Source organism: Mastomys coucha, chromosome X (genome assembly GCF_008632895.1).
Source record: "Mastomys coucha isolate ucsf_1 chromosome X, UCSF_Mcou_1, whole genome shotgun sequence".
NCBI lineage: Eukaryota > Metazoa > Chordata > Mammalia > Rodentia > Muridae > Mastomys > Mastomys coucha.
This window is the reverse complement of record NC_045030.1, coordinates 96,503,566-96,528,666: the sequence shown is the minus strand read 5'-3', so window position 1 is coordinate 96,528,666 and position 25,101 is coordinate 96,503,566. Positions and strand designations below refer to the sequence as shown.

The following is a 25,101-nucleotide window of genomic DNA, read 5'->3' as shown; positions in this document are numbered from 1 at the left end:
TCATCAAAAAGCTAAGATGTACTTAAGTGGTAGAATGCTTTCTAGCATTTGTAAGAGTTTGGGTTGAATCCATAAAACCACAAGAAACACACAAAATTAGAAGACTTTGGTAAAGTTCAGGTGAACTCTGGGAGGGGGGAATGGGGATCTGTTCTGTATCATTTACTTAACAGTGTAATTCAAAAGGACATATGCTTAGTATTTCAGGAACAAATTGGAGTGTGCATGTCTGTGTGTGCAGTTACTTGTTGCTGATGTTCTTAAAGAAAGAGCCATCAGTGATTAGTAGACAAAGTTTATGCAATAAGTGGGTTTACAGTTCATTGTTGTCAACAATACAGCATTTTCATCACAATTACAGGTGAAACAAATAAAAAACCTCATGAAGTCATAAGTACATTCATGCGAGTGAGAATATTGTATAAAGCATTGCACATGCATTATAGAGGCAGACAAAACTGGGGAAGGGTTATATGTTCACTCACCTCAGGTTGGCTCTGTGTATTTTGTCATTGAGACTTACATTATGTTTGGGCCAAACAAGGAACCCAAAGTGGTTTTATAAAAAGTTTACAACCATTAAACAATACTTTTTAATCCCACAAATGGATAAAACAAATTACTATAGCTCAATGATACACAATCCAGGACTAAAAAATAGTCAATCTGCCTATGTGTATAGCTAGCTATAATACAATAGATATCAAATATGCTGAGTCTTCACAGAGGCATTGACTACTTTAGACAAGCAACTTCTACAAATACACTGGTTTCAAATGAAAACTAACACGAGTGCCATTTTGGTTGAAGATTATGCACTCCTCAGTTTCGTACCTGAAGAGAAGCAAACTAGGAGGTGGAAGAGAAGGGTTAGGAGGAGACCTGAGCGGGGCTCTTTGGACAGCTTGGCATTACTTTCCCTGTGCAAATCCAAACCTGATTTACAGAGCAAAATCAACTCTAGTGGAATTGTTGGCCCTCCAAAAGGGCACGTGTACAAAGCCGCACTCTTAAAGCACAGATAGAATGTTAACTGAGAGCCTCTTCACAACAAACTGTTCCACGTTAGAGGGAAACTGTAACAAAGATTAATAGATATTAATGATTGAATTGTTTTATAAAGGATATTTATTCCGAGATTTAAAAAGAAAGGATTGGTGGAGTAGTAGTCTCTTAGAAACTAGAAGGGGTTTGAGAGAATAAGGAAGGGGAAGAAAAATCATGCCATATGCTTCATTGCTTAGAAGAAAAGTTTTACAGACCATTTCCATAAAGCATCTGTCATGTTCCCTTCCATACCTGGTACCTTAAGTGAGTTCAATAGTTCCGTGTTACCTTTGAAAAGGCTCCTCTTTCTTTGAGCTGTCTTATAGAAAGGGTGCTCTGGATTGCCCATGCCCTGCCAGAGTCACATTTCTCCTTTAGGTAGAAATGAAAACAACAACAATAATAAGATCACAACAAGAAAACGAAAATCAGAAAATACAAAGTCTAAGGCCTGGACAGGCACAGATTTGCTATGAGGTCAGAAAAATCAGTGAAGGAATTCAAATGACAAAGCACCTCTTACAGAATCCGCTGCTTCTTCAAGACCACACAGAACACTGTGCCTTAACCCCTGCTGTGGCCTTGGAGGTAAGTATCCTGAAGGACAACACACTTAGCCCCTTGAAGGGTGCTACCGAGGTCTCAATGCTCTTCTTTATTTGCTATTTTATAATTATAGACAAAATGGAAAAGTCAAGAAGTATGCAGATCTTGATATAAAAAAATGTTTCTCTAATGTAAGAACCAAGTTTTATTTATGCATTCATATTTATACAGCTCCTTAAAGATTCTTACATATGGTGTATTACTATTGACACTTTATAAAAATCCCTTTTATAAGGACATATTAAATTTATAGGCTAAAGAGAACCACAATGTTGCAGTTTGTACACACAATAGTTGTGCATCTAACAATAAAGAGGCCTTGAAAACTGTATTTGTCTATAAACTACTACTGCCCTTTGGAAATAAAAGCTCCCTCATGACCCCTGGGCTACTTTCCTGTGACACACAGTGCCACAAATATGGTGAAAATTAAGTACTAAACATAGTTTAAGATGAGTTTTGTATATTTGTTTCTATACAATCAGGAGAAAAAGAGATACAATTTGTATCAACAAAAGGTCATTTCTGGTTATTTGAGGCATTGCTCTTAGCTGCTTTGGTTCATACACATGTTACAAGGAGAGAACAATGGCAATCCTTTCTTAGAAAGTAAAAAATACATATGCTATCTTTAAAAAACTCCCCCTACTGGGAGGAGCTTACAATTTTTTTTTTTAATTTTAAACATAAACATATTCCAGATGAATCGCAGGTGACAAGACGAATCTTGGGCTTTCCCGCAAATTGGGAAGCCAATGGACACTGCAGTGTCATTGGTAGGAAGATGAACTAATTGTACAAAGGCATCAGAATATTCTAAGATTGTCAAATACCCTGATCTAGTCAAGGGGAAGATTTAGAAGATCGAGAAGTTCAAGGTATGAAGAGATGCTTGTGTGAGATAACAAGCACTGCAGAGGCAACTGTCAGTTTTTATGGAGCTACTTGATAGAAAATATTGTTATACTTTATCAGCATACTGGGGAATGGAACAATTAGAGGGTAGGAAGAGATAGATGTAAAATTGTGGCTAAGTGAATAGTGTTTAAAATGTACTATTCATCAACTTTCACAGAGAGAGAAAGCTGGAAAGCAGCATGTAAGCCATTATCAAACCACCAGAAACAACCCTGACTACAGCCTCACATTCAGAGTGTTTCACAGTAAGAAACATTTATAGGCAGTATTACACCTTCTCATGAAGAAACAAAAGGCCAAGACCAGGCCTTCTCAACTCTCATGAAAAAGGACTGTAGAAGTTAGTAAGTTCCAGCCTCAGAAATTGGGAGCTGGTCATGGTTCAAAATGTTGAAATATACAGTGAATTCAGAAAGGAGGGCTCATTTAATGCATCTTTAAAAAAAAAACCAATAAATGCCCCTTGTAGAGGCATGCAGCTACAAATGATTCTACCTAGAGTAAGATTCAAATTGTGCAAATGGTGCTGCCTGGCCCAAAAGTCATACCTTCTTTAATAATGCATCTCAGTATGATCTAATCCAGTGCACCCTCTTTGCATGGATTTGAAGTGCATAACAGAACACTTCCCCTTTGGAAACTGCTTTTTGCCACCTAGAAAATACCCTGGTTTTGTTTCCTAAAGACATTCTGCTCTACTGATTACTGATCTTATTGCTCAAAGGGTGGATAGCTAGAGAGAGTGGCTTGTATGCCTCTGCACTCTCTTTCACTACACTTTGTCCTGTAATGTTGAATTGGTCAGAAGTTCCAACTCTGTAGCTATAACTTAATGCCATCCCTCCTGGGATAAGGGAAGTAGATTCTGCTAGTAAGTCCCTTGGTCCTGGTCCGGCTCTTTAGCACTTGTGTATCATATACATACTAAGTGTTGAACATGAGCTTATAGACTAGTTCCTCTATAGAAGGCTTCAGCCTGACCCCTAATTTGCTAAGGTGAAGAGACTTTCTGAAAGCTAAGAATGGTTAATAAATGTGGTCAAGTAAAATATGTAGAAGAAATACAGCTGCTTTACTCGACATTTACAGCAAAATTTAAATGTCGCCTTGTGATTTCACTTTCGAATCGAATTGAAACTATAAAATGTGACAAAATCAAGTTGTTTTTGTGATCTATACAGATGTAAACTATAGACTGTATAGAGTTTACCATCTCATCACTATAGAAAAGTTGATACCAGAGATACAAACACATCTGAAACCAAATACATAAATTCATACATGCAGTAGAATTGCTAAGAGGAAGGTTTAACTATTTCTCTAGAAGCCTCAATGTGACTCTATACTTGGTTAAAGATATTGAATGATCAGATACCCATGCAATAAAATCATTTTACTTTTGATTTTAAATATATCTATAAAAAACCTTAAAGGTTAATTCACAATACAATCTGATCCTCATATATTTGTTTTCTAAATTGGACAGATGATCCACACTTTATAATATGGAATGTGTGACTGAAAAAAACACTGGTAGCTGGGTGTGGTAGCATACACCTTCAGTCCCAACACTCTGCAGGCAGAGAAAGGTGGCTCTCTGAGTTCAGGTAGACATAGCAAGTTTTACAGAAGCCAGGGTTACAAGGTGAGACCCTGTCTCAAAAAACTAAAAAAGAAAATGGAAAGAAAATAATGGTAATGAATTCCCTTGGGGTTTCTTGGACACTTAGGCCTCCTGGGTTTTGTCCCTCATTATCTCCACACTTTAGTGGAAAAGGGCATGGGACATTGGGCCAGAGAACTTAGGTGTATTCTTGACTATCATTTGCTAGCATCAAGCTTTGTTTCCTTCTCTATAAAATCGAATGTTTCTGAGATCTACCTCACAGAGTTATGTACTTAAAAGATTGAAGTACTCTGTAATTTTAAAAGCACAACACAAATTATTACTTACTAGAATTATAGTATCAATGTATTAATAGTATTCATATTTATGTAAAGGAGTAAGTCCTATGTCATGTCAACGTGCAGCTCTAAGCTTGGCAACAATCAAGGCTGCCAGTTGTTGAGCATCTGCTGTGTGGGGATTCTTCTCCATCACTGCAAGAACAATGTTAGAAGGGAAGATGTTGCAGAGGTTCTTGTATGTCTGATATTGATGCTCTGGTATCATGTGCTCCCTAGAATCGTTGCACATTCCAACCCAAGGATTCCTCCAAAGCTGTTCCATTTTTTCAGGCATGCTCCTTACCATGACTGGTTCATAACATGGTTGCATGAGGCTGTTACCTAAGGGATAGGAGTGGTATCCATAGGAGTCGGCTGTACAAGGCAATGGGTCCCAGCTAGCATGCTGTTCCCTGCACAGAGGAGGCCGCCTTTGCCTCATGGGGTTGCTGTCATAGAGGCGGGAGTCAGAAATGCTGTCCATCCGAGTCATCACCAGAGCACGGCCTGGCTGGGAGGGTCCCACAGGATGGACATTGGGAGGCATGGTGTAGTCTCCAGGACAGCTAGAGTGTGCTCCAGTTGCTGGATTCTGGGTATGCACAGCTAAGTGAGGGACTGACTGCTTGTGGGGTGCTTGCTTGGAATCTTCTGAACCATAACTCTGAACTCTGGCTAAGGCTTCATGGTAACCATGGGAAAAAGGCTGAAGATGGTTATGAGATGCTGAGCGGTGCAGCTTCAAAGTGCCTTCAGGATGGGCATCAGCTACAGCCAAGTACAGGTTGTTGTAAGAGGAATAGTTGTCATTCCTGGTATGGCTCATGTGACTGTCAGTACATAGGCCGGGATTCCGAACATATACCCCCTGGTTTGCCTCAGCCATATAATATTCATGATTATGCATGTTGTTGATGCTCAGTTTGGAGAAGTCATTTAACACTGAATAGTAGTCATGGTCCCCCATAGTCTCAAACTTTGGGTATTGCTCAGTATAGTTAACAGGGGTGCCATGGCTGTTGGTAACCAGGATAGGTGGATATTGCATGCTGACCATGTGTTCCAAAGAGGCCTTTTGATGAGGAAAATGGGAGGACCCTGGCACCGGGCTGCTGGCTGAACGGGTGTTGAGTGCACCCACTGCATGGCTTTTGGGGGCAGGGATTGTAGGGACACTTAAAGCGGTCACAAGTGAAGGGACAGAACTGGCTTCAGGTTTACGGGCAATGGACAGCCACTCCTCAGGCTCTACAGCCACAGACCGGATGCTGGGATCTGATTGGCGCTTGGAGGCCACACGTTTGATCTCTGAGGTTATCTCACCTTTGGCAGTAGACATCCCTGTGCCACATTTGGCCAGGGTGTCTTCACTCATTATTTTCACTGTGGACAGTTTGGCACTGATGCGGAGCTCATCAGCCACCGAACGCTGGGGTTGATTGGCCCGCTCCGGATGATAGTATTTGCACTTGTGGCCGTAGGTACATTTTTTGCCTGAAAAATAATGCCTTGGAGTAAGACTCTTTCATAGTGGTGTAACCCTCTGTACCAGAAATCGTCCTAACAATCTGACCACTCGGGTTAGAGTTATACTGTTCGAGGTTAAAGCAGAAAATTAACCCTCCACAAAGATGAGAGACAGACAACACCAAGGTGTCACCACATACTGTGAAGGGAGAGGAAGTGAGTGGAAAGCTTCAGAGGAAACTGCAGTGTAAGAGCTAAGAGCCGAGCTGTGGACTAGCCTTATTTTTCTGGTGATGGACAACTTTTCTTAGGCATAACTTGTGTGCTGAGGCAGCCTAGAGGAACAGAAAGTAGAATGATGCCATGCAAGGAGTACAAAATTGGAAGTCGGTGTGAGCTAAGTTTTGACTTCAGCTATGTCCTTCACTGTGTAACCTGGACAAGTGACTGTTTCCTGAGGCTCATTTTCCTCTTTGGTAAACTAGTTTCATAACCATGTCTATATTACAGGATTATTGTAAAGATGAAATGAGACAACACACATGAATTGAGGAAACAAAGAACCACACTCCTCAACAAGTGATTATTCAACAACTCAAACATGCAAAATAGCTTCATACCAAGCAGCTCATGTTGCATTGTTAGGCTCACAAACTTGGTAGCAGGTGCAGGGGGTTGGGGGGTTAGTACGAGCACAATAATACTTAAGAAAGCTATAGTTTAAATATATAAATGAAATAAAGTGGAGGCAACTGAAGTACAATCAGAAGGAAAATGGTTGAGTTAGTTAACAGAAGGCATAGACACCTGCCTGAGAAATATGATCTTTTTGGGTGTCAACCCTTGGAAATTGCCCCTTCTAGTTCCATAGGCTATGTAGTTTCTGCATGTCCTTACTCCCAGCAATATCACTCAGGAGTTAGGCATCTAGAGCACATTTTAACAAGTGACAACTTGGTATGTTAAGAAGTGACATCCTATTTTCTACCTTCAATTCTAGTTACCCTTTCCTTGTGCAGTTTCTTCGTGCACCTAACTGAGAGTACATAAGGACACAAATTTTCACTCACAGAAAGTGGACATGCCAACATTTGTCACTTGAAAGAGAAATCTGAAAAGGAAAATTATTCAAAGAATCTGTGTGCTTCCCTTAGTACAGAAAGTAATTAATTCTACCCAGAAGTACTTACCATAAGGACACGGTTGTTTTTTATGTTCAGGAACCACAGGTCTCTTTCTTAAGAAATTCTCAAGGCTCGGACCATGCCGTCCAAGAGGATCATCTGGCGGCATAAATCTGAAAGCAAGCCAACAAGAAGTGAATGTCTTTCTTTCTCTCCCTACCACAGTTTATAAGACTTCAGGCCTTCCTTCTCCCTTGCCTGTACTGCAGACATAACATTGTAATTGTGCTTTCCAGCTTCCATCTATCGTCTGTTAAAACAGTATTTCTCGCCTTTGTGTCTATTTGATCACACAGAAAGGATTATTTCCTTGTGCATCATTTTTTATGGACTATATGCAGCAGTCACACTGGAATGAATGTTGGTTTCCCCTAGTACACCAGCCACTTTCATACCTTTATAGATTTATTCATAGTGTTACTTTCATATGTCATGCCCAGCAGCTCTCTTTAGTCTGTAAAATTCATTTCAAAAGACAAAGCAACTTCTAACATCCTGTCATTATTTTCTCTCTACCCTCTCTCTACCTTTTTTCTCATATACTTTGATATCTTGCTGGTGAGACCTGCTTCCTATTCAGTCTTTTTATCTTTAGAGTAAACCAGCACCATTCATGATATGCTGTGTCTAATATATGTTCATTGAAATGTAAGGCATTACTCCCAGTAATTTCTACACAACTGTATAGAAAGAAACTCACTTATCATTCACAAAAGAATACATCAGCAACCGTTCCTCTATAAACTTCTTCCATTCTGGCTTTTCAACTTGAAGGTCTCGGTAGTTATCATTGGACACAATGATGCCATCAGAATCATAAGCCAATTTGACTATGAAGCGATCATCATAGCAGACCACCCTTCTGCCTTGGACCCTTCGTGATGGGGTGAAGACGAGAATCTTTTCCTTCTCCAGTTTACGTAGAATATCTTGATCTATCAAAATATGTTTATGCCACAGAGTAGAAATCATCTTTGGAAATTAACTGAGTGATCCCAATGTTACCAAAACAAGAATTAGCACTAAGCTGGACAGTGGTGGCACACGCCTTTAATCCCAGCATTTAGGAGGCAGATTTCTGAGTTGGAGGCCAGCCTGGTCTACAGAGTGAGTTCCAGGACAGCCAGAGCTACACAGAGAAACCCTGTCTCGGAAAACAAAAACAAAAACAAAAACAAAAACAAACAAACAAAAAAAAAGAATTAGTACTAGATAAATGATTTATTTTTACTTGGAGAACAAGTGTGCTACTTTTCTGGCTGTGACATGAAATAGAATTGGGACCTTAGATAAGCCATCTTCTCTTTCACATTTGAGTTTTTCTTTCAGCAAAATGAATAACAACAACAAAAAAAAACAACCCTAGATTCCAACACAATTAATTTAAAAAAAAACTATCACAAAGAGAAAGAACTAACACTTAGTATAACATTGTTTAAGACAGTCTTACTATGGAGCCCAGGTTAGCCTGAGGCTTCAGATTCAGATTTTTTTTTTTTTTTTTTTTTTTTTGGTTTTTCCGAGACAGGATTTCTCTGTGTAGCCGTGGCTGTCCTGGACTCACTTTGTAGACCAGGTTGGCCTCGAACTCAGAAATCTGCCTGCCTCTGCCTCCCAAGTGCTGGGATTAAAGGCGTGTGCCACCACCGCCCGGCTAACTCTAGCATTCTTGATACTTGTTTTGCCCTTTGTCTGAAGCATCAGATTTTCCCTCCTGTGGTGCGGGAGTTGAAACTCAAACTCAAGAGCAAAGTAGGCAAGTGTTCTCCCACTGATCCATATCCCTAGCCTAGCTTCTTGACTTTTTAAGTTCAGAAATAGCAAAGGCTGTGTCTGTAGGAAGGGAAAGTCATCGCTCATGAAGACTTTTGTTTTTTACTTTTACCTGAAAGAAAGACAAAACTGAGGTGAGACAACAAGCACTTAAGTAGTTGTGCAATGTGTGCATGTTTGTGTGTGTGTGTGTGTGTGTGTGTGTGTGTGTGTGTGTGCATGCACGTGTGTGCTATGAAACATGTGAAGAGGTCAGAGGGCAATTTGTGGGAGTTAGTTCTCTTTCCACCATTTGATTTTCAAGGATTAAAATCAGGTTATCAGACTTGGCAGTAAGTGCCTTTACCTGCTGAGACATCTTGCAGACTATTTTGAACCCAATTGTTTAGGAGAGAAAACTTGCTTACTGGGATTGAACAGTACTGAGATCTACTCTCACACTGGAGCTTGGGCCTGCTTTGCAGATATAGACAGCTCAACACAGAATTTAACCACCCACTCACTGTACTTTCTGAGTAGCTACGTCAGGAATGAGATGATGGTAATGAGGAGACTGAGATCTGTATGTTCTTTAGTGCTATACAGAGCGCACCTTATGTGTACTGGAAATGTAGTGACTGAGCTGCTAGCATGAGGTGCACAGCACAATTCTTGTGAAGTTTAGGCACCTTTATTTTCATGAACTCTTTCTTCCATACAGGAATATTTAAAAGTTCATTCTAGAATTGCACTAACATAAAGACAAACATAATCCAATTAAGTGTACTACTGTACATTTATTGTTATTCTCTATTTTTCTTACATGAAAAGAACAAAATGAAAACATTTTTATGGAGCTTTAAAAACTGGGATCACCCCCAAGGCTCTAAGCCTTCTTTGTCTCAGACATTAATTGGCTTTTCCTGTCTTTGGATTTTTTTTTTCTCTTCTCTGTTACCCCTAACTTGAAAACCCCACAGTAGTCTCTCTAACACAAAATAAGATTGCCTATATATCATGTAACCTCTAATTTCTTGAAAAAAATCAGCTATATTCATAACCATATTTGTTCCCTGCCTTCTGAAATCTATGATCAGTGAGTAACTCTGCTACTCACTATATAGAGCAGGTTAGCCTCAAACTCACCATCATCTTGCCTAAGTCTATTGAGTACTGGGATTCCAGGTGTGTGCAGATTTCCGTAAGAATACCATTCTTTTTTTCCAACTATATGCTTTGTAGTTTTCCAAATGTAAATTTTTATTTAACTACCACATACCACAAAACAAGGATGGTTTCATATGGATCATTTTTATAAAAAAAAAAATGCACTCACTAAAAGACATTTTAAGTATCCTTAACTTAGAAAAGCAATTATCTAAGTTGGGACCATCTGCCTCTCTCCAAACTAGCTTTTTAGCTTTGACTCTCGAGGAAGTTTTTTATTTTAATTTAAAATAATACCTGTAATTGGTGCATCAGGGCGGGATTGCTCCTTCCTCCATGCTGGTACAAATACAGTGATATCTTTATGGCCTTTGTCTAGAAACCAATCCACAGCAAGTTGTATTCCTCTGCAGGAGAATTCTTCTTTATTCCCATGGCTTCAGAAACATTAGAGAGCAAGAGACAAAAAGGTTAATAATAGACAGCAAAAAGAAACACTTTACCAGTGCCTTTCTCAGTGCTGGGATTAATGGCAGACATTTTGCTTTTTCAGCAAAAAGAAACACTTTACCAGTGTCTTTCTCAGTGCTGGGATTAATGGCAGACATTTTGCTTTTTTTCTCAGACTTTTTTTTTTTTTTTTGAGACAGGGTTGCACTTTATAGCTTAGGCTGCTTTGAAACTCACTATCTAGAGCCGGGCTTCCAGCTTTGGTGATCCTCTTGCCTCATCCTCCCAAGTACAGAGATTAAAAAGTACAAACATAATTCCTGATGAACAATTTTTTTTTAGATAATGCCAAACATATACACATGTATGTGTCCATACAGGTATATGTATGCATATACATACATTTAAGTGCAGATGATCAAACTCAGGACTGTCACAAGCTTGCTACTATCAAATCATACCTCTATGCCAAAAATACTTTTTTAAAAGATTGATTTATTCATTTTATGTATGTGTGTACACTGTCGCTGTCTTCAGCCGCACCAGAAGAGAGCATCGGATCCTATTACAGATGGTGGTGAGCCACCATGTGGTTGCTTGGGAATTGAACTCAGGATCTCTGGAAGAGCAGTCAGTGCTCTTAACCGCTGAGCCATCTCTCCAGCACCCCAAAAATACTTTAAAAAAAAAAAAGATTTACTTCTTATTATGTAAGTACACTGTAGCTGTCTTCAGATAGCACCAGAAGAGGGCATCGGATCCTATTACAGATGGTTGTGAGCCACCATGTGGTTGCTGGGATTTGAACTCAGGACCTCTGGAAGAGTAATCGTTGCCCTTACCTGCTGAGCCATCGCGCCAGCCCCCCAAAAATACTTTTTAAAAGAGAAAACTGTATTCTTTTTATTTTACTGTTGTATTATTATAAACTTCACTCAGTACCAAAGGTGATTAATAACAACTCCAACTTACAGCAGACATGACAACTACTATTAGTTTCATTTTCTTCTTTCTATTTCTGTTGCTACCTTTACTCAAAGATTTGAGTATTCACAACAGAAGGGTACTTTTCAGAGGATTAGAAGAAATTTATATGGATCATAATTGATGTGAAGCTTAAGCACATATGCACGAACACACACCCTCATGCACAGCACTCTACATTGTTCTGCAGCACACTCCCAGTCAATAAGCACATATGTTAAGCTGAAAATGACAAAATAAATATGCTCTTCTTCAATGTCTAAAGTTTCCTCCAAAGTCAAGCATTTCTCATTATAATCAGAACATGATGCAATAAGAGAAAAAAATCTTATTTCCACAAACATTGTGTAATTAAAAAGAAAAATCCAGGAGGGGCTGGAGAGATGGCTCAGTGGTTAAGAGCACTGACTGCTGCTCTTCCAGAGGTCCTGAGTTCAATTCCCAGCAACCACATGGTCGCTCACAACCATCTGTAATGGAGTCTGATGCCCTCTTCTGGTGTGTCTGAAGACAGCATACACACATACATACACACACATACACACACACACACACATATATACATACACACACAATATATGTATATATATATGTATATATATATATATACATATATATATACATATACATATATACACATTTATATACACATACACACACACACACACGCACACACACACACACACACACACACACACACACACACACACATATATATTCCAGGAGGTGGAGGTGGAGGGCAGAAGCCAGCCAGGCCCCCTTCCTCATGAGGCAGGCACTACTACAATGAACAAGAAATGAACAAGTATATGATGGAGAAGTGGAAAGATAGAAAAAGGGTGTGGTAAGTGCAGTGTGAAGTGAGGTAGAGCTAGAGACACAAAGGCACAAAGGCAGTGATAGATGAGAGAGAGGCCTGAGGTTGACAGCTACCCAGTTAGAGTCAGTTGGGCTGTGTACACCAGCCCTGAGCTTACACAGAAGCACACTGAGCCCCCAAACATGCCACCCAGCTGTGGGATTGTCCTGGTCTGGGCAACGATGGATGCTGAGATGAGGAATGGTTCAGTTCCTGGATTGGACCTCCGCAAAGGACCACCATGGTCCGTGATGCTACTAGAGATCATGTTCAAGCCTCTGATCCATGCTGCTGCCCCAGGCTGTGATGAAACCTGTGATCCATGTGGATGTATGTGATCTGTGCTGCTGACTGAAGCCTTGGGCTATGCTGCCTGTGTTGGGAGTCATGTTGATATGAGTGGCCTGTGTAGCCATCTGAGGCCATGTTGAGGTCTACATAGTCCATGATGCCACTGAGGGCCAAGTAGGTCAGTGGTCCTGATATGGCTGGGAGCCTTGTTGAAGCTCACATTACCATGCAAGGCCATGAGGATATCCATGGTTGTTGCTGCAGCCAGAAGCGATGATGTCCCTGGGTCGTGCTGCCACCTGAGGTTATATTGATGTCCATGGTCCTTCTGCACCTGAGGGACAGTGTTTGTGGTCTGTGCTTTTGCCAGAAACCATGTGGAAGCTCATAATCTGAGGTGCCTCTTACTGTAATGAACAAGGAAGCTACTTTTGCAGTGATATTGATGGCTGCAGATGCATAGTTGAGAAAGAGGGATGTGAAAGGCTTCTGTGGCAACCCTTCTCCCTTTCCCCTCCCCCGAAAAGTAACAGCCTAAACATCTTAACCAGTGTGGTAAGGATGCTGAAGTGTATCTGTCCACAATTGAAGGCTTATGGCAGGGCTGTGGGAGTGGATGGACTCATCTAGATTTAAGAGGCAGGCCACTGAGAGTTTGACCATGCACCAGTGAGTATAGATAACACAAATTGGACTTGTTTTATTTTTATTTTTATGTTGAGGTAGTCACAAGCAATGGGGCAAACATGGAAAGTCTGAGAAATGAGCATGATTGGGGTACATCATGTGAAATTCCTAAAGAATCAATAAAAAATATTATGAAAAATCCAAACTACATCTTTATAGTACATTATACAGTAATTTTGCCACTTTCAGCTTTGTGGTCATTGATACACTATTGAGGTTTTTTGTAATTGATTTTTGTATATTTATATACATTATATAACTTAATGTTGCTGCTACAGCAATTTATTTTCTACTCACTGAATGGTATTAGAGTTTGATCCTTCATGAGTAGTAGGATAATTAACCCTATTAACACTGAGGATGTTTGAAAAAGCCATAGGACAGCATTATTTTATGTTTATTTAAATTTATACAATGTAACTATACATATAACAAAGTAACACTGAGTAGCAAGAACGTGTAATCCCAGCACTTAAGGGATCTGGGGGGTGGGGTGAGGGTTAGATAGCCAGCCTGTTTACCCAAAAATGGTTAAGTTCCAGGTTCATTGTGGCACCCTAGGCGGAGAAGCAATTAAAGAATGCATTCACATAGCAACTTATGGCCTCCACATACACCCACATGGGGAAGAACACCCACATACACACATCACAACATATACACATGAAGGAACCAAATGCAGTGGGGGAAGAGGTATAGGGAAGGGCAATAATCAACCAGGAAAAATAAGAATGATGAATAAAGACACGTATGTATAATGACACTATGAAGATGAAACACAATTTCTGTGAATATTGATGGGGATAACAATGAATTTGTAAATCCCTTTCACTAATGTAGCCTCTTCATAGTGTACTTATTTCTAAGATATCTTGAGAATTATTATTGTAAATGAAATTATTTCATCTATTTCTTTTTCTGTACATTGGTTAAATAGAAAAGCTACTGATATTTGTATATTGATGCTATACCCTGGTTTTTGAAATAATTTGTAAGACCTAAGAATTTTCTAATAGTTTATAGAGTCTCTCTCTCTCTCTCTCTCTCTCTCTCTCTCTCTCTCTCTCTCTCTCTCTCACACACACACACACACACACAATATTATACATATATATTTATATCAATTATCAAATCAATTGTACATATATACTTTTATACTTATCACTACTTTTCTCCCATGCTTATTTCTCTAGCTAAGGTTTAATAAAAATGGAAAAAGTGTTCTTGTTCTTGATTTTAGAGGAAAACATTTTGATATTTCCCCTATTTATTATAAGGTTTACTACAGATTTGTGTATATACACCTTATGATGTTGAGGTACTATCATTTTTTAGTTTCAGGCCTTTTCTCATGATAAAAAATGCAGAGGTGCATCAAAGGGCCTTTCTTCCTCTTCAAATGAACCTAATTTCTGTCTGTGAGTCTATGTATATGCTGTATTGCATTTATTTATTTTTTCAAGGTCTGATTTGTTACTTTTAAAGACTCTTTTGTTTGTTTGGTTGGTTGGTTTTTTGAGACAGGGTTTCTCTGTGTAGCCCTGGTTGTCCTGGAACTCACTCTTTCACTAATGTGGACTAGGCTGGCCTCGATCTCAGAAATCGACCGGCCTCTGCCTCTCAAGTGCTGGGATTAAAGGTGTGTGCCACCACTGCCTGGTTTTCTTAAAGACTCTTATTTTTGGAGTCAATCAGAAAAAAATGCAGATATATGGTTGAGAAAGCGGGCTATGGAAGGCTTTAGTGACAACCCTTCCCCCTCTCTCCATAAGGAACAGCCTAAACAGCAACAGAAATACAAGATCTCAGCCTATGTCTTTTGGCAGTTTTATCCTAGCATTTTTTTTTTTTTGTGTCTTCCATTCTCTTTGGCCAAAAATTTAGCATATGCTGCAGCCTCCTCTTTATTTTTCTTACTGCAGTGTTCCTTCAGAGGAATATGCCAGCAGGTTTTTTTTTTTCAAGACAACTGGAGTAGTAACAAGAAGCTGAATCATGGATGACATTTCTTTTTAAGGTTTACTGACAACCCATGTACTGAAAAAAGAAGCTTCTCTGATGAGGGTTGACCCATATACTCATCTATGGATATAATGATAAATCATTAGGAGTCAATTTAACATTATGTTCATTTAGGAAAGTAGTAATAGTAACTTCTCCCCTACTATCTATGACCTCTCTAGCTATAGATTCCAAGCCCCCCAAACAGTGCAAGAAATGGGTTTCAACTTGTGAAGTAGGCCTTAAATCCAAGTGGAAAGTGGTTAGCTACTCTTATCACATTTCCGGCACTATTGTTCTGGTGAACATGTCTTGCCAACATTTTTGTAGCTAGCAGAGTGCACAACTGAGTAAGACTGATGATTGATTTCTCTTGTGGAACTTGCATAGCACTTTCTAGTACTATGAAAACTAGCCAGTATGGATGAAAATTCTTGATCAGCTTGATTTTTCCATGTTTAATGACTCAGATGTATATGGCATTTTTAGCAATAGGGTTTTGTCACCCAGTTTTGGAAGGTAACCAACAGCATTGGCAATAACCTCTTATGTATTGTTTGGGCTTTTTTGAGACCTTGCTTGATAACAACTCGTAAGAAGGTAACTCATTACAGTCATTGGGCTTTTTATTTGCTACCCAGTGATGTCTAGTAGAGACATTGTTGCCTTGTTATGAGATAAACCCTTTGAACTTTTTATATATGTGTATGTATGGATTTTAGGAGGATTCTACCATAGATCTCCATAGAATTTTTTTGAAATGTCTTTAGTGTTAGGTATTGTCTTAGTTAGGGTTCTATTGCTGTAAAGAGACACCATGACCATGGCAACTCTTATAAAAGAATTAATTTAATTGGGGCCAGCTTACAGTTCAGAGGTTTAGTCTATTATCAACCTGGCAGGAAGCATGGTGGACATAGGCAGACATGGTGCTGGAGAGGTAGTTGAGAGTTTTATATCCCTATAAGCAGGCAGTAGGAAAAGACTGTGGCACTGGGCCTGGCTTGAGCATCTGAAGTCTCAAAGCCCATTCCCAGTGACATACTTCTTTCAACAAGGCCATACCTTCTAATATTTCCACTTCCTATAAGCCTGTGAGGGCCATTTTCATTCAAGCCACCAATTATCTCTCCCATTTTCCCTAATTTATTCCACTAATTACTTTTGTGCCATTATTCCTCTTTAACTCTACACCACTGCATTCTTTCTCCCCTCCCCTGAAATTACCCTAGCTATGGTCCTTTACTAATTTCCTGACTTCTATGGGCATTCTAAATGGAACACACATATCTGGAGGTTTAAGGTTAACATCCACAAGTGAGATAAAACACATGATGTTTGATGTTTTACTTTCTGGTTCTAGGTTTCTTCATTCACAATGAATGTTTCCAGCTCCATCCATTTACCTGATTGTATTGGGCATTTTTGTCAACTTGACATAAACTAGAGTTATCTGGGAATCAGGAACCTCAGTCAAGAAAATGCCTCCGCCAGCATGGCCTATAGGGAAAACTGTGAGGCAATTATTGATTTGTGGTTATGGGAGGATTTATCCACCCATGGGCAGTGTCACTCTGGGATGTATAAGAGAGCAAACTAAGCAAGCTATATGGAGCAAGCCAGTAAACAGATTTCTCCATTATCTGTGCTTCAATTCTTGTTTTCAGGTTCCTGCTCTGTTTCACTTCCTGCCTTGGCTTTCTTCAATGATGAATCTAATCTGGATCTATAAACCAAATACACTCTTTCCTGCCCAAGTTTCTTTCAGTTATGATTTTTATCACAGCAATAAAAAGCAAACTAGAACACATATGACTCTCATAGTTACATTTTCTTAGTTGCTGAATAATGTTCTATTGTGTAAATATACCAACACACCACATTTTAATTATCCATTCATTAGTTAGTGCACATCAAAATTGTTTCCATTTCCTTGCTATTGTGAATAAAGAAGCAGAAGTGACTATGTATGTGCACGTATCATTATAGTGATAAGCGGCCAAAAGTAGTATAGCCCGATCATGGAGTAGAACTCTTTCTGGCCTTTTGAGGAACCTTCAAATTGATGTCCAGAGAGGCTTCACCGCTGTGTACTCCTATCAGCAGTGAATGAGTGTTGCTCTTTCCCCACATACATATCAGGATTTGTTATCATTTGTTTTCTGGATCTTAGTTATTTTGTTTGGAGTAACATAAAAATCTCAAAGTTATATGTTGCATTTACCTGATGGCTAGGGATGTTGAAATTTATTTAAACATTTCTCAACCATTTATAATTCATCAGTTGAGAGCTGTCTTTATGGTTCTCTGATCATTTTTAAAATGTCTGTGTGCCTGCCACAAGTGTGTGGACACCTGTGAAGGCCAGAGGCTTCAGATCCTCTGCAGCTGGAGCCACTTGACATAGGTACTGGGAATTGAATGCTTGTCCCTAGAAGAGTAATATGTGCTCTTAACCATTGAACCATCTTTCCAGCCACATGTCCCACTTTTCTCCTATTAATTTATTTATTCACATTACATTCCAAATGCAGCCCCCCTCTCTTTCTGGTCCCCCCTCATACCCCCTCCCCTTTACCTCTGAGAATGGGGAGCTCCTCCTGGGTACCAATCCACCCTGGCACATGGAGTCACTGCAGGACTAGGTGCATCCTCTCCCACTGAGGCCAGATAATGCATCTCAGTTAGGGGAATGGGATCCACAGGCAGGCAACAAAGTCAGGGACAACCCCTGCTTATTGTTGGGAGACCTGCTGCAAATTTGCTACATATGTGCAGGGGTGGGGTATAGGTCTGCAAGATATGTGCAGGAGGCCTAAGTCCATCCCATGCTTGCTCTTTGGTTGGTGGTTCAGTCTCTGGGAATTGGTAAATTGCATTTGCTAAGATGGTCATTTTCACAATATTAACTTTACCAATCCATGAGTGTGAGAAGCCTTTCTGATTTATCCTTTCAATTGTATTTTCATTGCCTTTACTTACTTGATTAGATTTATTCCACTAGATATTTTGAGGCTATTATGAATGAATTGCTTCTGTGGTTTATTTCTTTTTTAAAAAAATTTATTTATGAGTACACTGTAGCTGTCTTCAGACACACCAGAAGAAGGCATCAGATCCCATTACAGATGGTCGTGAGCCACCATGTGATTGCTGGGAATTGAACTCAGGACCTCTGGAAGAGTAGTCAGTGCTCTTAACTGCTGAGCCATCTCTCCAGCCCTGGTTTATTTTTTGGAATGCTTGTCACTTGTGTATTCTTTGTAATTTTGTATTATGAATGTGTTTGTCAGCTATAGGATATTTCTGGTAGAGTCTTTAGATTCTTTTACATATGGAGTCATTGTCTGCAAATAAGAATAGTTTGAGTTCTTTTTCTTTTCTTTTTAATAATCTTGATCTTTTCATTTGTCTTACTGCTGTAGATAAGAGTGCTGGCACTATTTTGAATAGGAAATGGAAGAGCCAACATCTTTGTCTAGTTCCTAATTTTAGTGAAAATGTTTGGATTTTTTCCTCCATTTAGCAAGATAATGGCTATAGGCTTTTTGTTTGTTGTCACTGTCATATTAAGATATGTCCTGTCTATTCTAGGATTTTTATCATGTTGTTGAATTCTGTCAAAGGCCATTTCTGCATCTAGTGAGATGATCATGTGGTTTCTGTCCTTGAATCAATTTATGTAGGGAATTATGGTTATTGATTTATATATGCTGAACCATTTCTGTATCTCTGGACTGAAGCCAAGTTGATCCTACAGGATAATCTTTTTGAAGTGTTCTTGAAGTTTGTTTTCAAACAATTTTATTGAAAGAATTTTCATTCATGTTTATCAGAGACATTGGCCTATAATTTTCATTTTTGTTTGTTGAGTCTCTGTCTGGCTTTGGTACATGGATGATATTGGTGCCATAAAATGAACTGGAAAGTGTTTCTTCATTTTCAACTGAATTAGAATTGAATCACTTCTGTCCCCCTTTCCTCTCTTCAGTCCCTCCCAGCTATTCTCCCTCAAACTCCACCTGTGCTGCCCAATTCTCATGTTGATAACTTCTTTTCCATTGATTATATTTATTACATATACATGTATGCACATATATATTTATTTTATGCTGAGTCTGTTTTTGTTGTTTGTGTGTACACAGTTTCAAGGCTGACCACTCTGCATTTAACAGCTGTACTGGCTGGTTTTGTGTGCCAACTTGACATAGGCTGGAGTTACTACAGAGAAGGGAGCTTCAGTTGGGGACATGCCTCCATGAGACCCAGCTGTGGGGCATTTTCTCAATTAGTGATCAAGGGGGTAGAGCCCCTTGTGGGTGGTGCCATCCCTGGGCTGGAAGTCTTGGGTTCTATAAGAGAGAAGGCTGAGCAAGCCAGGAGAAGCAAGCCAGTAATAAACATCTCTCCATGGCCTTTGCATCAGCTCATGCTTTCTGACCTGCTTGAATTCCAGTTCTGACTTCCTTTGTGATAACAGCAATGTGGAAGTGTGTAAGCTCAATAAACCCTTTCCTCCCCAACTTGCTTCATTGTCATGATGTTTGTGCAGGAATAGAAACCCTGACTAAGACAACAGCCAATACAAGAGCTCATCCCTGGGAGAACTAATTCTCATTCTCCCAGCAGTTACTAGTTTCCAGCAGTTCTTTGTCTTACCATGTTAATATATTGCTATTGTTCTGGTCTTGTTGATGCAGTCATTTCTAGGAGAGACTGTTTCCCAGTACATTTCTGACCTTCTGGCTCTCACAATCTTTCTGCCTTCTCTTCTGTGGTATTCCCTGAGCCATAGACTCAGGATCTGGGATGTAGATATATCTACTGAGGATGAGCTGCCAAAGACCCATTGATCTCTACATTGTACTGCTACTTTGTTAGATCAGCATAACTACCAACTACATTTTAAATCATATCCTTATATCTTATACTTATCCCCTCAGATAACTGGAACTACCAATACTCATCAAAGATTCTTCTCTCTGAGACCATCACAGAAAGTCACAACTAGACACAAAGCAGAGTTATTTTTTAAAAGTTTTTTTGAGATTATGATAATCTCTTGACATTTACATTTTGTGGATATTATTTTAAGTTTTAATTCCTTCTTCACTCATATTACATCCTGACCATACTTTCCCCACCCTCTTCTTTTCCTAGTTCCTTTTCCCCTTTATACTCCCTGATCCACTCCTCATCTTCCTTTCCCTTCAGAAAAGGGCAGCCCTCCCAGTGATATTAACCAAACATGGCATATCAAGTTGCAGTGAGACTAGGCACCTCCCTTCATTTTAAGGCTGGACAAGGCAACCCAGTAGGAGAAAAAGGTCACAAAAGCAGGCAGCTCCTACTTCCACTGTTAGAAGTCCCACATGAAGATCAAGCTATACAACTGTAATATGTGTGCAGAGGGCCTAGGTCAGACTCATGCAGGCTCCCTGGTTGGCAGCTCAGTTTCTGTGAGCCCCTATGAGCCCAGGTTAGTTGATTCTGTGGGGTTTTGTGTGGTGTCCTTGACCTTTCTGGATTTTACAATCCTTCCTCCCTCCTTTCAGCAGGATTCCCTGAGCTGAGCCTAATATTTGGTTGTGAATCTCTGCATCTATTTCCATCAGTTGCTGGATGAAGCCTCTCTGATGACTATTTGGCTAGGCACCAATCTATGAGTTTAGCATCAAGAATCATTTCGTTGACTGCTTTTTTGTTTTGTTTTGTTTTGTTTTGATTTTGCCATTCCTTTTGGTTCTGAAATTCTACAGAAGCCTTTCAGTTTCACGTGGTTCTTGTTATTTGTCTTGGCCTTCAGATGCATCATGCATCAATTTTTTCATGGTGGCACTCATAGATATGAAATTTCCTCTGAGAACTCCCTTCATTGTGTTCCATAGATTTTGTTGTACTTGACTTTTAAACTTTCCTTCTTTATTTCGTCTTTGATTCTATTTTCATTCAGTATTGTGCTGTTTAGTTTCTGTGAATTTGTGTACTTTCTACTGCAGTTTCTATTTAGCTTCATTCATGTTATCATCAGATACAATGCTGGATATAATTTTAAATTCCCCATATTTGTAGATTTTGTTTTGTGATGGGGAAAGTTTCATGGGCTGCTAGGATGCATATGGATACTTTGGTACTTAAAGAGAATATTTTAGGCCGGGCAGTGGTGGCGCACGCCTTTAATCCCAGCATTTGGGAGGCAGAGGCAGGTGGATTTCTGAGTTCAAGGCCAGCCTGGACTACAGAGTGAGTTCCAGGACAGTCAAGGCTACACAGAGAAACCCTGTCTCGAAAAACCAGAGAGAGAGAGAGAGAGAGAGAAAGAGAGAGAGAGAGAGAGAGAGAGAGAGAATATTCTATAAATATCTGCTAGTTCTGTTTGATTTATGATGTCATTTAATTCACAGATTTTTCTGTTTAGCTTATTTCCAGATGACAATGTAATAGTAGAATTTTTATTACTGAAATAAACCACTATTATCCAAAACAACTTGGGTGGAAAGTGGTTACTTCAGCTTACAGCTTGTCAAGTCCATCATCTAAAAAGTTAGGGAAGAAACTCAAGGTAGGAACTTGGAGCAGAAACTGAAGCTGAGGCTATGAAGGAATTATACTTACTGCCTTTCTCTGCATGGCTTACTTGCTCAGTACTCAGAACCACCAGCCCAGAGATGTCACTGACCACAGTGGGCTGATCCACATCAATCATCGATTAAAAAAAAAAAAAAAAAAAAAAGCCCCAAAGGCTTGTCCAGGATCAATGTGTTGGAACATTTTCTCAACTGAAGTTTCCTCTTCCAAAATGACTCTAGCTTATGTCAAGTTGATAAGAACCAGACAGCACAACCTGCTAGTTAGAGTTTATATTGCTGTGACAAAACATGACCAAAAAGCAAGTTGGGGAGGAAAGGATTTTTTCAGCTTGCACTTCCACATTGCTGTTCATCATCAAAGGAAGTCAGGACAGGAACTCAAACAGGGCAGGGTCCTGGAGGCAGGAGCTCATGCGGGGGCCATGAAGAGGTACTGCTTACTGGATTGCTCAATCTGCTTTCTTATAGAACCCAGGATACTAGCCCTGGGATGGCACTATGCACAATAGTCTAGGCTTTCTCCCATGGATCACTAGTTGACGAAATGCCTTACTGAGGCTTCTTTCTTTCTGATGACTCTAGCTTGTGTCAACTTGACTCACAAAACTAACCAGTACAACCTGTTTCTCAGAATGTTTCTCTTTTTCTCTTAAACATTCAAAGTTTCAGGCCTTAAATTAATGCCACTAATATATTTTGAATTAATTTTTGTAGAGGATGTCATACAGAGATATGATTCCATTCTCTATATAGATGCCCAACTTTCCCAACATAATTTGAGAGGATATGCTTTCTCCAATGTATAATTTTAAACTTTATTTGTAAAGAATCAGGTGGCTATAGATATATGATTTACCTCTGGGTCCTTTATGCTTTACATTGGTTTATGTCTCAGTTTTTATGCCAGCAGCTTACTCTATTTGCTACTATGGCTCTCTAAATTTTATATCAAGGATATGATTACTTTTGCTCATGATGACTTTGACTATCCAGGTCTTTTGAGCTTACTTATGAATTTTATGTATTTTTTTCTATTTCTGCAAGGAATGCCATTGACATCTGAATTAGATTGTATTCAATCCTTTGAAACCAGTAATCTTCACAATATTAAATCTGCTATCCATGAACATTGGAGGATTTTTGTTCTTATAGTGTTTTCTTCAATTTCTTCCCTCAGTGTTTTAAACTTTTAATTGCACATTTGGTGTTTTTATTATTATTTTGTGGGAGTGTTGTTCTTTTCTGGTCCAGTCATTTGGTGTTCTGCAAACTTCTTGAATGCTTATAGGCATCTCTGTCTTTAGGTGGGGGAAGTTTTCTATGATTCTGTTGAGAATATTTTATGGGCCTTGGAGCTAGGACTCTTCACCCTCTTGTAATCCTATTATTCTTAGGTTTGGCCTTTTCATAGTATCCAAGATGCCTTTTGTTGTTTTGTGTCATGAAATTTTTAGATTAACATTTTCTTTGACCAATGAATCAATTTCTTCTATGGTACCTTCTATGCTTGACATTTTCTCATCCATCTCTTACATTCTGTTGGTGATGCTTGTGTCTGTAGTTCCTGTTCTCTTTCCTAGGTTTTCCATCTCCAAGATTCCTGCAGTTTGCATTTTATTTATTGTTCCTATTTTCATTTTCAGGTCTTGAACAGTTTTATTCATTTCCTTCATGTGTTTGATTGTATTTTTCTGTATTTATTTAATAGATTTATTCATTTCCTCTATCATTTCTTTCTATCATCTTTATAAAATTGGATTTAAGGTCATCTCCTTGTGTTCTGGCTGTGTTAGGATATCCAGCGATTGCTTTAGTAGGATACCTGGGTCCAGGTGGTGCCATGTTGCCCTTGTTGGTTAACAGAATAGAATTGAAGACCCGCGCGGAAACAAATCCATACACTATGGACATGTAATTTTTGACAAACAATTCAACACCATTTAAGAGGGAAAAAAAGAAAGCATCTTCAATAAATAGTGCTTCTAATTGTATGTCTACACATAGAAGAATGAAAATAGGTCTATATTTATCACCCTGTACAAAGTTAAGTCCAAGTGGATCAGGTCATCAGTGGGAGGAGAGGCCCTTGGTCCTGTGAAGGTTCTATGCCCCAATGTAGGGGAATGCCAGAATCAGGAAGTGGGAGAGGGTGGGTTGTTGAGCATGGGAAGGGGGAAGGGAACAGGGTCTTTTTTTTTGGAGGGGAAACAGAGAAAGGAGATATCATTTGAAATGTAAATAAAGAAAATATTTAATAAAAAAGGAATTAAAGAGGGAGAAAAAAAGACCTCTACATAAAGCTAGATACACTAAATTTAATAGTAGAAAAAGTAGAGAATTGCCTTGCACAGCAGACAATTTCCTGAACAGAACACCAACAGTTCAGGCACTAAGATCAATAATTAATAAATGGACCTCATGAGACTAAAAAAAAGTTTCTGTAAGGCAAAAGATACCATCAATACAATAAAACAGCAGCCTACAGAATGGGAAAGATCTTCATCAACCCTACATCAGACAGAGGACAAATATCAAAAATATATAAAGAACTCAAAAAATTAGACACCATCAAACCAAAGAACACAATTTAAATTTGGTGTACAGAACCAAATAGAGAATTCTCTAGTGGCTGAAAAGCATTTAAAGAAATGTTCAATGTCCTTAGTTATCAGACAAATGAAAATCAAAATGATTCTGAGATTCCATCTTACACACGAGTCAGAATGGCTAAGATCAAAACCTCAGGTGACAACACATACTGGCAAAGATGTGGAGCAAGAGGAACGCTCCTCCATTGCTGGTGGGAGTGGGCACCAAATGTTGTGTTTTATAAAAATAAAGAGAGAAGGGGGCTGCCAGTAGCGGAGGTTCTGGTACACCAGGGATGGGGCCGAGGCGAGTGGGCTGCCGGTGCATCCCGCCACTGTGTGAGCAGGGCTGAGCCTGTGCTCGCTGAGCCTGTACAGCGAGGGCATGGAGACCACTCCCTGGGCACTCTATCTCCCGGGCGTTTGTCACCCGAGGGGGACTGAAGCTGAGTGGAATAACACGTGTGGGCAAGTCTCTGAGCCGGGCTCCCTCTCTCCGTGCTTTCACTGAGGTCCTGCCAGGAACTGAGAAATGAGCTGCACCACTGAGAAGGCTCTTGGTG

At 39.5% G+C, this 25,101-nt stretch overlaps 1 protein-coding gene across 1 annotated transcript in view; it reads right to left on the bottom strand.

The window, feature by feature from the left end:
* Window positions 1-1,581: 1,581 nt before the first annotated feature.
* The window catches only part of Zc3h12b (zinc finger CCCH-type containing 12B), a 159,709-nt gene continuing 136,189 nt past the window's right edge, over window positions 1,582-25,101 (bottom strand). Inside the window, exons 4-7 of the mRNA XM_031365196.1 lie at window positions 10,386-10,525; window positions 7,870-8,104; window positions 7,176-7,282; window positions 1,582-6,012 (exon numbers count right to left, since the gene is read on the bottom strand). Coding sequence (XP_031221056.1) covers window positions 4,592-6,012; window positions 7,176-7,282; window positions 7,870-8,104; window positions 10,386-10,525 — 1,903 coding nt within the window. The 3' untranslated portion in view covers window positions 1,582-4,591. The remainder of the gene's footprint in view (window positions 6,013-7,175; window positions 7,283-7,869; window positions 8,105-10,385; window positions 10,526-25,101) is intronic.